This window comes from Rattus norvegicus, chromosome 3 (genome assembly GCF_036323735.1).
Source record: "Rattus norvegicus strain BN/NHsdMcwi chromosome 3, GRCr8, whole genome shotgun sequence".
Taxonomy (NCBI): domain Eukaryota; kingdom Metazoa; phylum Chordata; class Mammalia; order Rodentia; family Muridae; genus Rattus; species Rattus norvegicus.
The window spans coordinates 41,967,191-41,982,725 of NC_086021.1; the positions used below are offsets into that span (position 1 = coordinate 41,967,191).

Sequence of the window (15,535 nt, forward strand, 5' to 3'; positions counted from 1 at the left end):
AAGAGGGTCCCAAGCTGGGATCTGTGCTATGACATAGGGCAAGCTGAGGTGCAAGACAGCCACATGAGCCGCTCACATTCCTGTCACCAGAGTGGCAGCATGGGAGTACCCCATCTCCTCCCTGTCCAGTTGCTTTTCCTTCCTAAGGTCCCCTTTGTATCAGTCTCAGGTGACATCCTGACCTAGACAGAGGATGTGCCCCGGCCTTTTCTCAGCTGCCACTTAGAGGAAAGAGGCATGGAGGTTCATCAGCTTCGATAACCTAGTACAAACTAGGCTAGCTCTTCAGTGGCTGGGTCCTCAGGCGAATGGCTTCACCTCTATGGGCCTACCATCTCGTCTGCAATGTAGGGGCAATGACCACTTTCCCTCGACTCTGTGATGAGGTCTTGGGGGTGGGGTGCTGCTTTACGAGTGCTCATTGGTGTCCTGACTCTTCCACAGCCCAATCCCTGTTTCAATGGTGGAACATGCCACATCACCTGGAATGACTTCTACTGCACTTGCCCTGACAACTTCACGGGGCCCACCTGTGCCCAGCAGCGATGGTGCCCCAGGCAGCCATGCCTGCCGCCTGCCACCTGTGAGGAGGTTCCAGATGGCTTTGTGTGTGAGTTTGTGTCCTGGGTTCTGGGTACTGTAGATGGTTAGAAATCCCTTAGGGTTTACAGGATGTTGGGTGGTGGATCAGTAATGCCACCATCCCCAATATGGAGGGTCACTGCATTCTGAGAAACATGGGAGGGGCAAGGGGAAGGGGGCTGAGCATATGCTGGGGTTTCCAAGGCAACTTCAAGGAAGCCACAGGAGAGGCAGGTTAGAAGGAGTGTGTGGCATGCAGGAGGTTTTAAAGTTCTTAGGACAGCTGAAATACAGATCATGGAAAGTGCACGCAGGAGAAGATGGTGGGGGTTTTGAAGCCCTCCAAGCAGCTCAGAGACCAAGGGGCTCACGTTGCTTAGGCTAGCCGTGAACTCACCATGTAGCATGAACTTGCCATGATTTGAACTTGTGCTTCTCCTGCCTTAACTTCCCCAGTTCAGGGACTACAGATATGGGCCCCTATGCCCAATTTGCTGGGTGCTAGGAGTGGAATCCAAAGCCTCCCACATGCTAGGTAGTCTACCAGCAGAGCTACACTGCCAGCCTTACAGAGGGTAAGGGGGAGAAGGGTGTGTGTGACTGGACCTGCACCTGTATGCAGTGAAGAGCGAGCCTCCTTCAGGGAGGAAGGGAACAGGCTAGACTTGTGAGGGGTTAATATTAATATGTCTAGGGCCTTCAGGGTAGCAGGTATTGTGGTCCCCTTAGGACCACCCCGGAACTGATTCCCTCCAGGTGGAGAATGCATAAGGGGTGGAAGAGGGAGCTGCAGTTTCTGAGATCAGGTGACAGGTGGGTGCCTGCTCTGGTCAACAGTTGTGGATCATGGACCCTACCACCTGCACTCTTGGTGTAGAGGTCTGGCAGGTCATTTCCCAGTGGCTCTCTCTCTCTGCAGGTGTGGCCGAAGCCACGTTCCGCGAGGGCCCTCCTGCTGTGTTCACAGGCCACAACGTGTCCTCATCGCGCGCGCTCAGCAGGGTCACCCTGGCCTTCCGCACACGCGACCTGGAGGCTGGGCTGCTGCGCGCTGCCTCTGCCGCGGGTGCCCACTCCAATATCTGGCTGGCGGTGCGCAATGGCTTGCTGGCAGTAGATGTGGCGGGCTCGGTGCTGCCGGCGCCCGGGCCGCGCGTGGCTGACGGTGCCTGGCATCGCGTGCGCCTAGCCCGGGAGTTTCCACAGGCCGCCGCCTCACGCTGGCTGCTGTGGCTGGACGGCGCGGCGACACCCGTGGCTTTGCACGGCTTGGGCGGCGACCTGGGTTTCCTTCAGGGCCCGGGTGCCGTGCCTCTGCTACTGGCCGAGAACTTCACGGGCTGCCTGGGCCGGGTGGCGCTCGGCGACCTCCCCTTACCCTTGGCGCCACCGCGGTCCGGCGCGATGTCTGGGGCACGCGAGCACTTCATGGCTTGGCCTGGGTCTCCGCCGGCAGTGAGCCTAGGCTGCCGGGGCGGGCCAGTATGCACGCCCTCGCCCTGCCTGCACGGCGGTGCCTGCCTCGACCTCTTCGACGTCTTTGCTTGTTCCTGCGGCCCCGCCTGGGAAGGACCCCGCTGCGAGATCCACGCTGATCCATGTCGCTCATCGCCCTGTGTCCGGGGCCAATGCAACACGCGCCCGGACGGCCGCTTCGAGTGTCGGTGCCCTCCGGGTTTCTCCGGCCCGCGCTGCAGGTGCGGAAGGCAAGGGGACTTGACCTGAGGATAGCTGTGGCAGTGGGTACTGCTGACTGCTGATTTATCATGGGTAGTTTGGAGGGAATAAGTTCTCCGTAGCTAGTTCAGTTTGGTGCCCATAAACTACTACAGGTTAAAATTTGAATTTCAGGACAACATTATGGTTTGGGGAGAATTAGGACAGAACTAATCAGGGAGCATGATTTTGGAGCCTTGCAGCAAGCTACCTTAATGATGTTGTTTTTGCAACTCCATTTCCTTCTGGTTCCAGAGCTGTCTAGCCCTGGTCTATCTCTCCTCCCTCCTTCAGTTTAGGAACTGTTTTGCACTGTCCTTTAATGTCAGCACTTATCAAAGGCCTCAGATCTTGTGGGGTTGTGTGGGGAGGGGGGAGATAGCAGAGTGACAGCCCTGTATTCCTTTGCTTCCTGGGGAAGGCTGCTGCACGATGGCCAGCTCCCAGCACCTCACCGGCCTTTCATTTCTCTGCAGGTTGCCTACCTTGCCTCAGGGGTGTAGCCTCAACTCCACCTGCAAGGATGGTGCCCCTTGTGGGGGTGGCCCCTTAGGCACTAACTGCAGTTGCCAGGAAGGCCTTGCTGGCCTCAGGTGGGTCTGGAGACCAGGGCCTGGGCTGTTGACTTGGAGCTTGCCCCTGGGGTTCCCAGCCTGGGCCAGGGCAATGAGGTCCTCCTTGTCTTGTTCCTCATTGACTTCAGTGCCAGATGATCCACCAGTGTCTTTTGGTTCTGCGGTTCCAAAAAAAAGACCATTATCTGTTGGGCAGATACTGGGTGGGCAGTAGTTTTCTTTTTTCTTCCTTTTTTTTGTTTTTTTTGTCTGTCTGTCTGTTTTTGAGGCAGGGTTTCACTATGTAGCTGGCTGTCCCTGGAACTTACTCTGTAGACTAGGCTGGCCTCAAACTCAGAGATCCATCTTCCTCCACCTCCCAAGTCCTGGAATTGAAGGCATGCACCATCACTGCCGGCGCCCACCCAGTTTCTTAAAGCCCTTTCTTTAGTCCTCAATGGACATGGACAAAATGCAACTTCTGGGCCCCTAGGAGGTGCAGTTGGCATCCCTGTTCTGCAGCACCACCCCCTCCCACCCTCTCCCCTCCCCCCACTTATCATGGAGTAGGAGCCTTCTCAGTCGTGTACAGTGGGCCCAGCTGAGTGGGTAGGTGATGGAAATCACCTTCAGCTCTGGTCACCTGGCAAGGCCAAGCCAAGCTGGATAAACTTTGATGCTGGAAGGGGAAAAACGGCTAGGGGAATGGGAGGCAGCTGTGGGTGGGAGGACTTTGCCTTCTCAGCCACTGTCTCTTCCAGATGTCAGAGTCTTGACCAACCCTGTGAAGCCAGTCCTTGCTTGAATGGGGGCACCTGCCGGGTGACCAGTGGCATATTTGAATGTACTTGCAGTGCAGGATTCTCTGGCCAGTTCTGTGAAGTGGTGGTGAGTGGTACCCAGGGCTGGGTGGCTAGGGTTCTTTCGACAGTGGGCAGGGAGGGCATGGCCCCTGTGGACTTAACAGTGGATAAACTTTGTTGAGGGTGGGGAGAGGATACTTAGGCCCCTTCTAGTACCCCATGTAAGAGTTATTTTCATCTCAGGGAGAGCTTAGGGAGCCCCCATCCATCACACACAGTCTGGAGCTTCCCAATGGTATCCAGGGTAGTGGCAGTGGGGACAGGTTGGGATCTTCCAAGTGTACTCTGGGACTGGCTTTCAAGACTAAAAGAACATGGAGTGTATAGTCAGTGTCCTTGGGTTCCAGAAGCACATCAGTCTTGGGCACTGTAGGTATCCCTCACCCCAAGGAGGCTCAGCACAGAGCTTTAGAGAGGCTGTGAGCCCATGGTGGGTGCTGATGTAGGGGGTTGTGAAAGGACAGTCTGGGGAGGCCCCTGGCAGGCTGGCTGTAAGCAAGGAGTCCCCTTTGCTTCTGGGAAGAGCTCCTGGCAAGGTGAACCTATAGGCTTTGCCTCCTCACCTGCCCACTATCACTTTATAGCTTTGGGGCCCCCTTCTTCAGGGCTGAATGCTGAGATTGGGTAAGCAAGTGGCAGACAGTAGTAGCAGAAAAGCCCAATATGTAGGGAAAAGCCTGGGAATGGGAGACCCTGATGTTTGGATTGCTGGGGTTCTCAGTCTGGGACTTGGAACCTTTAGTGGGACACCCTGGGACTCTGTGACTGGAAATGGAGAAAAGCTGCCCTTACCCCCAAACCAGGCTGTCAGAACAGCAGGCAGGCAGGCAGGCAGGCAGGCAGGACATAGTGAATTCAGTCTTTCCTTATCATTAGTGGACTCAGTTCACTCCAGCTCTGCTCTCTGTTCCTGCTTTACTTCAGCTGACTGTTGTTGACTTCTTGTGACAACCCTCACAGGAACTCCTGGAATGTCCACTGTTTACCCTCCTAGCCAGGGCTATGCCACACTCCCTAGCATTGGCTGGGACAGGTGGCTTCTTAGCTTCTTTGCTTGGACATCTCAGGGACTCACTAACTCTGGGAGACTTCCCTGAGTTTTCTTGTCTCCCATCTATTGCAGAAAACCCTGCCTCTGCCTCTGCCATTCCCACTGCTGGAGGTAGCAGTGCCTGCAGCCTGTGCCTGCCTCCTCCTCCTCCTCCTGGGCCTCCTCTCAGGAATTCTGGCTGCCAGAAAGCGCCGCCAGTCTGAGGGCACTTACAGCCCAAGTCAGCAGGAGGTAGCTGGGGCTCGTCTGGAGATGGACAGTGTCCTCAAGGTGCCACCAGAGGAGAGACTTATCTAGGCTTGGCTGGCTGCTATGTCCTGAAGGCCCCACAGGGTCACCACAGAACTTCTACCTGGAGACCCAAGGAGACTGTTTCCAGAGATGGGACATCCACAGGATGTGCCCCGGTGGCTGGCAGCCCTTGCCCTGTCCATCCATGGACTCAGGAAGTGGGAAACGACTCAGGGAAGCAGAGAAGGCTGTGAGGGAATGCACCTCTCTGACCTGCTGGGCTGTATACAGGGCACACGTGGGTGTCCATGGTATGACAGGGTGTGTGCGTGTGTGTTTGTGTGCATCTTTCTGTTTGGGGAAGAAAGGAGAGGAAGAAAGAGAATATACATGGGGATGTGTTGGTCAGCAGATTGTAATGTGTTATGACTGTGGTAAGAGCTTCATGTCTGGGGACAACCCAGATGGATACCTCTGAGACAGGGGCAGCCCAAGGCTGCACGTTCTCTCACACTGAACTGGCCACAGCTTACCCAAGCACCTAGACTTTGGTCTTGACATCTTGTTCTCCAAGGACAGCCCTTATCCTGGGGAAGCTGGGAAATAGAGGAGTATCCTTGGTTTCCAGAACAAAAGCCCTTTGGGGTAGATCTGACTTGACAGTGCTATGGCCATGGCTGTAGGGCAGGTCTGCAGGAACCATGGAGCAGCTGCCCTGGGCTGTCCTGCCTGCTGTGGGCACTTGCTGGAGTGGAGCAACCTGTCTGCCTACCTCACGAGGGAGGCTATTCTGAGGATCCGAGAGACAAACAGGCAGAAAACTTCAGAAGTCATTAAAATTCCATTCTGATGGAAAGAACTGGTGCCCTTTTGGGTGTTGGAAAGTGGCTCACCTGCCTAGAGTTGAAAGGACTTCTTGGGACCTTGGAAAGGAGGCAGAAGGATGGAGATGTCTTTCTCCCCTGTCCCTGGCCCCTGCAGACTCACCATCTTGTGGTTCTCCAGCGCAGGCTACCCCTTTGCCTGCAGTTCTGTTGCCAAGGAAGACCTCTGTTGTGTGCCAAACAGCAGTACCCGGCAGATGGACCGCAGGCAGCTTCTGCACTGGTGCTCGTCCTGTGACTACTCAGTGTGCTTGACTTCTGATACCCCCTGCCCCAAGCACTGGCCTGCAGGTTTAGCCTCCCTGAAACCTCCCAGAGCCCTCTGACTTGGAGAGGTGTCCTTTGTCTTCCTTGTTTACCAGGAGTTTCCACGTGCAAATGCCAAGTGACTTTTACACATGGAAGCTGGCTGTTTCAAGGTTTCAGCCGGCTCAGAAGGCAGACGTGGGCTTTGATATGAGACCCTGGATGCTAAGCTAGGAGGCCTGCTTGGTTCTTACCCTGTAGTGGTGGGACCACTTCGCCATCAGCTGTCTCCATGTCCCTTGGGAGAGGGAAGAGGAAACAGGCTCCTGTGTGAACTGTTGCAGTTGCCAGCTCCCAAGATGTTTCCTGTGGAATGCCAACTCGATGAAACATTCCAGTTCCACGTCAGTGTCACCAATGTGGCCTACACAAGTACTCACTTGGGGTAGATGCTGTTCTTGCTGAGATATGGCGGAGGGGTGGAACTTGTTCGTTCGTATAGTCCTGCCCCCTGCTCATCTATAATCCCTCACTGGGAGGGATGGTGGCTCAGAGCCTCAGGTATGCATAGGCTGGAGTGCAGTGGCCTCTACTTCTGCAGGATGGCTGGTGGAGATGAGTACCTGCTCAGGCTCCCCATGCCCAGAGCTCCTTGAAGGACTCGGGACTACAGTCCTCTGCCCAGTTTCAGTGACCACATCTAGAGTTCATCATTGGGACTGCAGCTTCTACCCGGTGAGATGGACAGGTGACAACAAACATGTGCAGTGGGCCACAGGTGTCTGCTGCTTCCTAGGCTGCCCCACACCTCGTCACCCTACTGCCCACTGCTTCATCTTGTGTGGAGCCCAGAGTTTGCTGGGGTGGAGGAAGTGGAGCTGAGACCTGTCCTGAAACACCAGGATGCCAGGAGGCTTTCCATGACCCAGGAGAGACTGCTGTCTAGTGGCTGAGCACACCAAGACAGAGCCCTGGGCGGGATGGGGGGGCTCTGGCCTAGGCCTCAGGGACCCATAAACCTCTCAGACACAGAGAGGGTCCCTAAAGTGATAGGGACCTCTGATGACTCCACCCCCGTGTTCCCAACCCCCAGAAACCCTGGGGTTGGCTGTCTGACCATTTACACATAGGAAATGAGAAATCAGGTCAAATGTGCACAATTTCCTGCATGTCTCTGTGGATGTTTTCTTAAATGGTTAGTCTGTGTTTTACCTTGGTTTATTGAAAGGAATCAATTTTCAAGATTCATCAAATCAATAAGGTAAAAAGGAAAAGCAAGATCAAAGAAACAATAACAAACATTTCATTATAACTTTGGTGACTTGGACTCAGGAATTTCTGCGCTGGCGAGAGGCTGGAGACAGTGGGGAGGGCTGGGCCCCACCCGCCCCAGGCTCAGAGGCCATGTGTATATTCACTCCACGGGGCCCCTGGGGGCCTGGGGCCCCACCTGATCTTGACCCAGGAGCTCAAGCAGCTGCCCTCTCTTTTGCCTGTGTCAGGAAGCTTGTCCTTTGAGCTGGACTCCATCACTGGTGCCCATAAGCTCCATGGGCAGGAGGCTGAGCCTGAGCTTTGATTGACAGGAAAGCCCAGAGGTATGGAGGTGGCAGAGCTAAAGGCAGCTCCTTCGACTCAGGTTTGGGGGTCGTCGTATAAATTAGAGTTGCTGGTGTTCCCGAGCCCTGGAAGGGCTGGCTGGGGCTGGGCTTGTTGACCATTAGGTCTCCAGACCGCTGGCCCTTTAGGAACAACTCGAGTTTGGTGGTTAGGTGAAGACTCAGCAAAGAGTGTATTGCTTAGTGAGGTTTGGAGATGACCACCAGGGAGAAATGCCAGCCCAGGAGTGGTCCTCATTCCAGCCCCCCAAACACCTATGTCCCCCAAAGATGTGCTTACACAGTGCGTTACTGACATCTGCCCTGTGGGGTAGGGCCCAGCAAAGGAGGAGAGCTGGGCTTGAGAGCAGCCTCGAGCTTCTTGACTCCTCTTGGACTAAGGGAGGGAAGGTGGTGGGACACAGCTGGCCCAGCTGACATATAGTGCAAAACCCACACAGGGTGCTGAGGGTGGTGGCAGGCAGCTCTCTCCTCTGGGACGAGCTCCCAGGGCCAGGCCTCAGAGATGGGCTATGGAGGAGAGGGGCAGAGTCCCTTTGCCCCGGTGAAGCCTGGCCAGGAACGGGACACTGGGGAGGCACGGTACTGGACAGTGGCATAGGCATGGTCACTCGAAGGTCTCCCACTGCCTGCGGAGCTGCTCCACAGAGGTGGAGGCTGAGGCTGGGGCTGGGGCTGGGGCCGGGGCCGGGACTGGGCTTGGGCTCACATCTTGCTTGGTTTTCCGTAGCAAATCCTCAAAGGGGTCTCTGGCCTGTGTAGGAGCAGAGGGCTGCAGGGTTGGCTGTAGATTCTGTGGTGGTCTAGGAGGCAGCAGTGGGGATTCACCTGGCCTCAGGGCCAACCCCTGCTTGGCCTCAGCAGCCCTGGCACTTGAGCGGGGCAGAGGCAATGTTCGGATCCTGGAGGGGGCAACGGCTGGGGGGCCAAGTGGCTGCAGGGGACTAGTGTGGGCACCCATTGGGATCTGGCCAAAGAGGTTGGGCATAGAGAGAGCAGAGAGGGTGGGCTGAGACCTGTGAGGGGCACAGAAGCTAGAACCAGACAATAGGATGCTAGGTGCATATGCTGGCCCTAGGGATGCTGGAGGCGTCCCAAAAGGTCTGGCTGGTGTAGAGCCCAGGGACATGGTGGGTGGTACTACTGGCACAGAGGGGACAAAGGGATTGAGTGGTGTCTGTGCAAAAGGGGAGGGTGTCACTGTTGAGGGGAAGCTGAGCTGGGGGGTGAATGGGGTGGCTACACTGGGGGTAGTAGGATAGGATGGGATGGTGCTGCCTGACCAGGCTGTGTTAAGTGGGTCCAGGAGAGCAAGCAGGGCATCGCTGCCTGTGCCTGCAGCTCCTGGGGCTGGGCTGGGTGACTGCACAAGTTCTGTGGAGCCTTGGGGACCAGCTCTCGGGAGCAGCCCTGACAAGAGGGCTGGACTCAGAGCAGCTTGTCTTTCCAGGTCCATCTGTAGTGGCTCTGAAGAGAAGTCACCAAGTGGGCCGCCAGCACCCTGGAGCTTGGCTGGCCGGGCAGTGGGTGGTGGAGGCACAATGCCAAGCTCAGGGGTCTTTCTGCCTTGTGGCCTGGGAATGGTGATGCTGCCTGGAGCTGGCACGGGAGTCTCCTCCTTGATGCTGGGGCTCAGGATGCCCTCCTGGTTCTGGGGTCTGACAGGCAGTGCTGGCAAAGTACCAAGCAGAGCTGAGGGCTTCTCAGGGGAGGTCATGGAGGGCTTGCTGGGGATGGCCATGTCGTCTTGTCCGAGACTCCAGAGCTGAGTATATGGATGAGCAAACTTCAAGGCTGCAGCCATGCTAAGGCCCCTCTCACTTCTGCATAGGTCCAGCCTCTGTGGGAAAGGAGGGAGGAGGTGATGACCACTGGTTGGCCCAGGCAAGGGTAGAAGGTACCCCACCCTTCCTGTTTACCGAGCACATGGCTCCTGAGATTAGGAGGAACTGCAGGTACCTGGGACACCTGCAGAGACCCAAGCCCATCTGGACTCCAAGCCCCATCAGCTACTGTCCCCACTCCCACCACACCTGGTAATCAAAGCTGCCTGACTGTTCCCGCAAGTCTCTGGGGACCCGAAGATCCTCCAGGCTCTTGGCTTGGCCCAGCGGCTGCAGTGGTGCCTCCACATCTAGGCTGCTGAAGACATCTTCTAGAAGGTCAATGCTGGCAGCTCGGTCAGGTGGAGCAGGGGTAGGCCCCCAGGGCTCCCGAGTTGGCTGCTCTGGACTCTCGGTCTCATCACCTTCTGCGCTGTCTGATTCTTTCAAAGTCCTGTATGGCTGTGGCCTAGGAGGAAACAAAGCCAGATGGACTTTCCTCTAGGGAATCTGTGGGAGCAGCAAGTGCCCCCAGCCCCTGAGACACCAGGCCCCAGGACCAATGTTTTGTGGTTCTCCTGGGGCTGGATTGGGTTCTTTAGTGTGACTGGTGCCTTGGGTGGGATGCTGTGACTCTTCACTTGCTCTGATGGAGTGCTGAAGTGCCCTTGGCCCCAAGGTCTTTGTATGTAACACATACAAACCACACAGGAGTGGAGGGGCATTGCAGGCAGATACATGCATTTCTTTGTCCCACCTGCTTCCTGTATAGTGATCAACCTTAGCTTCAGAGTTGGGGGCAGAGCATGGCTAACCAGGAGCCCTAGCATCTCTAGGGAAGCTTGTAGGCCTCAGCTTGTATGACTTACGTTTGAGCCCTGGTTCCATCCCTTGCTGGGGGGGAACCTGGGTAAGTCAGTGAACCTTTGAGATCTCAGCTGCTCAAGTGGTGGTGCGTTCCATGAACAAGCAGAGAGGGCATGCAGAGACTCATGCAACCGACGGCACACATGGCCACAACCCCTCTGTAAGTTCTGTGAATCCACACATCACTACTTTTTGGGAGAGCTGGGTGTAACAGCTAGCTGCTTTTGCTTTCCCGCTGAGCCTGAGGACACCACTGAATTGTGGGGAGGTAGTACCAGCCCTGACCTCTGTAAAGGCTGGCCAGTGCAATGAATGCCTCCCTTCTAGGGTCAGGCTGGCTATGCACATGGTGCTGGTGACGTGGGTTGAGGGCGCCACCTGCTGGTCACAAGCAGGCTGACACCAACGGCCCATTGAAAGATCAGGAGGAAGTCCCAACTCTATTCATTCATCAGACTTTTCTGTCTGGGACTTACACCCTACTTTACAGATGAGGACATGGAAACCCAGAGAAGTTAAGTAAAACAATTCTGTGCATCACAGAACCTAGAAAGGGGTAGAATGGAAGCGAAGTTCGAGGCTCTCCTAAGTCCTTTCCTCACTCTGAACAAGGAATTCAAGAGCCTTTAATCTAATCTGAGCACACAGGAAGGGATAAGGAAGAGTCATTACTTCCTAAACACAAGGAGACAGTTGTTTTTAACCCTTTGTGTTGTGAATTAGGATGGAATGGCTCCCTTTTAAACACACAGGAAACCCTGAACTGGCTCTGGGTACAGGCTAAGGAAATTAATTTTAATCATTGCTTAAATAACAAGACACTGGGGGTCTCCTGTGTCTCAGTGGTAGAATGTCCAGCATGTGAGGTCCTGGGTTCCATTCCTAACATCATAAAACTGGGGAAAAATGTCAGTCAATCATTTAATTCAGAGGCCTGATGGGGTAAGGCCTAGGGCAGAGTCAGTTAGGAAAAGCTGAGCGGGTTGCTTTTCCTGCAGGGGAGTTGAGGTTGCCACTCAGATGAGTATATATTGTTTCAATTTCTCTTTCCTTTCTAAGTAGTAAGAGCTACATCCGCGGACACATTAAACCTGTGATAGCACAGACATTCCTGCTGAGGAAAAGCTGATTCTTCAAACATTTAAAAGAAAAAGATAAAAGAGAGAATGAGATTACTGAAAAGGTATGTGTAAAGCTCAGGGACCGTGGACTAACAGGGATGAAACACTGCTATTGTCCCAGTGAGCTGGCAGCAGGGAATGAACAGAGGCAGAGCAGCCTTGACTTAGAAGGTTTAGGATGAAGCCACAGGGAAGATCTGATGCTGGGAACTTGCTAAGGTTAGGGGTCAAAGAGCTGGGAGGGGCTTAGGGGTAGGGATAGTAGAAGGAGACAAGGGCCCCTGACTGCGAAGTGGCCAGTAGCTGGCACTCTGGTAGGTTGTGGGCACATTTTTGAGGTTCCTGGGAAGTTCATTTGTATGTAAAGTAAGCCTTCTTTTCCTTGAAAAAAAAAGCTGTTTGAAAATTGTATGTAGCTTAGGTTATAAAATAATATAACTAAGATGAAATTATTTTTAAGAAACCCAGGTAGGGCTGGGTGGTGGTGGCACACGCCTTTAAACCCAGCACTCGGGAGGCAGAGGCAGGTGGATCTCTGATTTTGAGTTCCAGGACAGCCAGGGTTTCACAGAGAAACTCTGTCTCAGGAAGGAAAAAGAAAAAAAAAACCCAGGTATACCATAACATGTGTGTGTATGCATATATATGTATATACACATATGTACATAAATACATACATACATACATACATACATACATACATACATACATACACACACACATACATACATTTAGAAAGGATCATGTAAATAGCTCAGAGTGGCCTGGAACTTGCTATGCAGCCCAGGCTATCCTCAAACTCACAGTCTTTCTACCTCAGCTGAGATTACAGATGTGCATCACCACACATGGCTGATACACATGAAACACCTGTTTCATGGCCTTTTACTTAACATCTGCCTTCCTATCTAAGATGCACTGAGTAAAGTAGGGTCAGGAGTCAGGCTTACTGTGGTCAGCAGTTCCACTGATGGTGATTTCCCCTTGTAAGGAATGGGGACCAGTCTCACAGCCCTATGGGCTGGTACAATAGGAACCTGAGAGAAGGCCTGTCTACATGGCATCCACCCTGCAAGTTGGCACCCAGAAACTTTTCTCCCCATGGCAGCAAGCAGCCCTAGTCCCCCATGCTCCCCACTGCACCCAAAGAGTCACCAGGCCCAAGGAGCTGGAAAGAGGAAGAGAGACCATTCAAAGGGAGCAGAGAAGAAAAGGCTTTCAGTGAAGCCAGTGCTGGGAGGCTTGTCCCGTCGGCATTCCTCATCAGAGGAGTCTTCAGAGAGGAAGACAGCATAGTGTCGCAAGGGCTTTACCAGGCTGGACAAGAGAGAAAAGAAGAGGCAGTTAGGGTACCATGAGAGCAAGGGGTAAGAGGAAAGTCCCAGGGCATCCATTGGGAGGAGGCTGCCTTGTGTACTGAGGGCTTTGAACTCTCACCCAGAATGTCTGACAGGGTTGCACACTTCCAGAAGGCTAACCCTAACTAACAGTGAATGTTCACTGCTTTTCGTTTACAGTACTAAGTACTTCCAGCAACAGAGCTGGGTACTGCTGGCTGAAAGCAGTCTTCCCATTGCTTATAACGCTAATGAAGAGGATTTCAAAGCATGACACGGTTACTATTTTTATGACTGGGCTCTCCACACCTGTAGGCTCAGGCTCTACCGATCCAATCAGCTGTGAGTTGAAAATAAGTGGATGTGGTGGTGCAGGCCTTTAATCCCAGCACTGGTAGGCAGAGGCAGGTGGATCTCTGTGAGTTTAAGACCAGCCTGGTCTACAGAGTGAGTTCCAGAACAGCCAGAGCTACACGGAGAAACCCTGTCTTGAAAAACTAAACAAAGAAAATGCTTGGAAAACCTGCACCTGTACTGAGCATGTGCAGCCTGTACGTCATCATGTTCTTCCGTAACACAGCCCAACAGCGTCCACGCAGCATGCATAGTGGATTAGTGTAACAATGTAACCCAGAGATGGTTTACAGCATACAAGAGGGTGTGTAGGGCTCACAGCACTTCATAGAACAGCCTGGGCATCCTGGATTTTGGCATCCAGACCTGGTTCCCTGAGGATACTACGCCCCTCATCTACTTGTGGGAAACTGCACAGGAGAACGACAAAAAAAGCAAATGCTTACATTCCAGCAATGGCTAGTGGGATGGTGGGAGACTCCACCTTCTGTTTCTGTTTCTTTCTCTACTGCAGTAATCAAGGGGGAAAAGTTAAGGGAAAAGTGAGCTTTGTGGAAGCAGCCCCCGAAAAAACCCTTTTCTGATTAGCTGCCCTCTCTGGAGTCTCCCTCGGATGCTTCTTCAGAGAGTCTTTTTTATCTGTGATGTGGAAATTAAATATTCATTGTTTATAAAAAATATATCTCCCTTGTCAGCCACCTGTGTGCTCTAGTTCTATAAACAAACACACACACAGCCCAGACAGTCCACACCTGACTCCTATCAATTATATACTGACCAGCAGTGCCCACGAGAGGTCAACAGGCCCAGGAGAGGAGAGCCCCAATTGTGGCAGGTTCAAATCCTGGCTTCACCATGGATGCTGTTGTAACTAACACCTCTGCCTCTGTCAATGGCTGGGCTCACTGTGAGGAGACCCGAGAGGGAAGAGTGAAGTTTTGAGGAGACAGTGAGAGACACAGGGGGTCAGGCAGGGCCACCTGCTCTCAGGAGCAGCCTTCCTGCACTTTCCCTGTTGGAATTCCTTTCAGGTTTTATTTAGGGAAGGGCAATACATTCTAAACAAGTATATACCAGTCTGAACAGGAGGCTGGGGAGGGCCTTGGGGTGGCCAGCGTTGTGATCTCCATTCCTAGAGCTAAGCTGTTATTACTGAAGTAGCTCCCAGAGCCATTCACAGTCTCAGCACTTCCAGCCACACACCCCCATTTTCTCCGCTGTCCCCTGCAGGTTATGGAGCCTCAAACTGCCGTGGAGGTTGTGCCCAGGGTCATGCACCGGGAGGTGGCAGGTGCAGGGCCCTGAGAGCCTCCCCTTGAAAAGTGTCTCATCTGGTCTGGCACAGAAAGAACTAGGATCCTACTGCACTCACAGCCAATGAGGCTAAGTAGAAGGGACAAGTTAATCCACTGCAGAACAGACAGAACAGGTGAGAAGTACTCAGATGCTGGCGTAACCCGCTACTCCGGCCCCCATTGCCTCTGCATTCTAGCATGGGGCAGCTTCTAGCTGGTGTGGGGCAGGAAGCCCAGTGTTCTCACTCCACTCTGGGCAGCTTGAGGCACATGCTGGGCACTGAGGCCCCCTTTCCTATTCATCGCCGCTGACAGACGTCCTCTGCCACTCAGCTCTTGCGCCTGTCTATCCTCAACACACTGACTGCTCTTAAAGACCTGACCTAAATATCACCCCCTAGGAAGGACCTGTCTTCCCCAGCTCTCCCTGGCTGGGGGTCTGGGTGGCTGGGGGTCTGGGTGCCTTGTGGATCCCAGTTAATCTTGAATTCTGTTCTTGACTGAGCTGAAGGCCTGGGGCTTGACCATTTTTGCTTTTCTCCCTCCTGGGGCCCACATTAGTGGTTGAAGGAATGAGGGCTGGGATGCTGGGGATCCCCTCCTCTTCCCCCTGGAGCACCTAACACATCACACACTTTCCATTACTTCAAGGCTCTGACAGATGCACCTCCTTTTGGATTCTCTGCCTGCCTCCTGAGATGCTCAGACACAGGTTATCCAGAACCAAGAGCAGAAGCCTCAAGGCAGAGCTCAGGTCAACAGCAAAAGCACTGGGAGGGCCCTGGGGTGGGCAGTGCTGTGATCTGAGTTGCTACAGGCAGCCTGTTACCACAGGCTCTGCAGCACAGCAACCCACCATGCAGGACCATCATACTAACTTGACGGAGTCCACCTGTCCAGTCGTCTCCCCATCTGTCTGAGCACCCACCTACTCCAGGAACACTTCTCGCCTGTGTTTAAGCGGATCTAGTGCTAGCTGGGCATAGGGGACT

General features: G+C 53.9%; 2 protein-coding genes across 26 annotated transcripts in view; one reads left to right on the forward strand and one right to left on the reverse strand.

Annotated features, from left to right (window-relative positions):
* The window catches only part of Crb2 (crumbs cell polarity complex component 2), a 27,936-nt gene extending 20,497 nt beyond the window's left edge, over positions 1-7,439 (forward strand). For all 3 annotated transcript variants that reach the window (XM_063284262.1, XM_063284263.1, NM_001135761.2), the window contains 5 exons: positions 445-610; positions 1,502-2,279; positions 2,775-2,891; positions 3,614-3,740; positions 4,839-7,439. In XM_063284262.1, the coding sequence (XP_063140332.1) occupies positions 445-610; positions 1,502-2,279; positions 2,775-2,891; positions 3,614-3,740; positions 4,839-5,063 (1,413 nt within the window). In that variant the 3' untranslated portion in view covers positions 5,064-7,439. The remainder of the gene's footprint in view (positions 1-444; positions 611-1,501; positions 2,280-2,774; positions 2,892-3,613; positions 3,741-4,838) is intronic.
* Positions 7,312-15,535, reverse strand: part of Dennd1a (DENN domain containing 1A) — a 487,315-nt gene continuing 479,091 nt past the window's right edge. For 15 of the 23 annotated variants that reach the window (XM_039105287.2, XM_039105285.2, XM_063283984.1 and 12 more), the window contains 3 exons: positions 12,746-12,874; positions 9,780-10,038; positions 7,330-9,586 (listed from right to left, as the gene is read on the reverse strand). In XM_039105287.2, coding sequence (XP_038961215.1) covers positions 8,354-9,586; positions 9,780-10,038; positions 12,746-12,874 — 1,621 coding nt within the window. In that variant the 3' untranslated portion in view covers positions 7,330-8,353. Of the gene's footprint in view, positions 9,587-9,779; positions 10,039-12,745; positions 12,875-15,535 lie in introns of all 23 variants that reach the window. The other 8 variants (XM_039105292.2, XM_063283988.1, XM_063283987.1 and 5 more) reach the window with 2 other exon arrangements.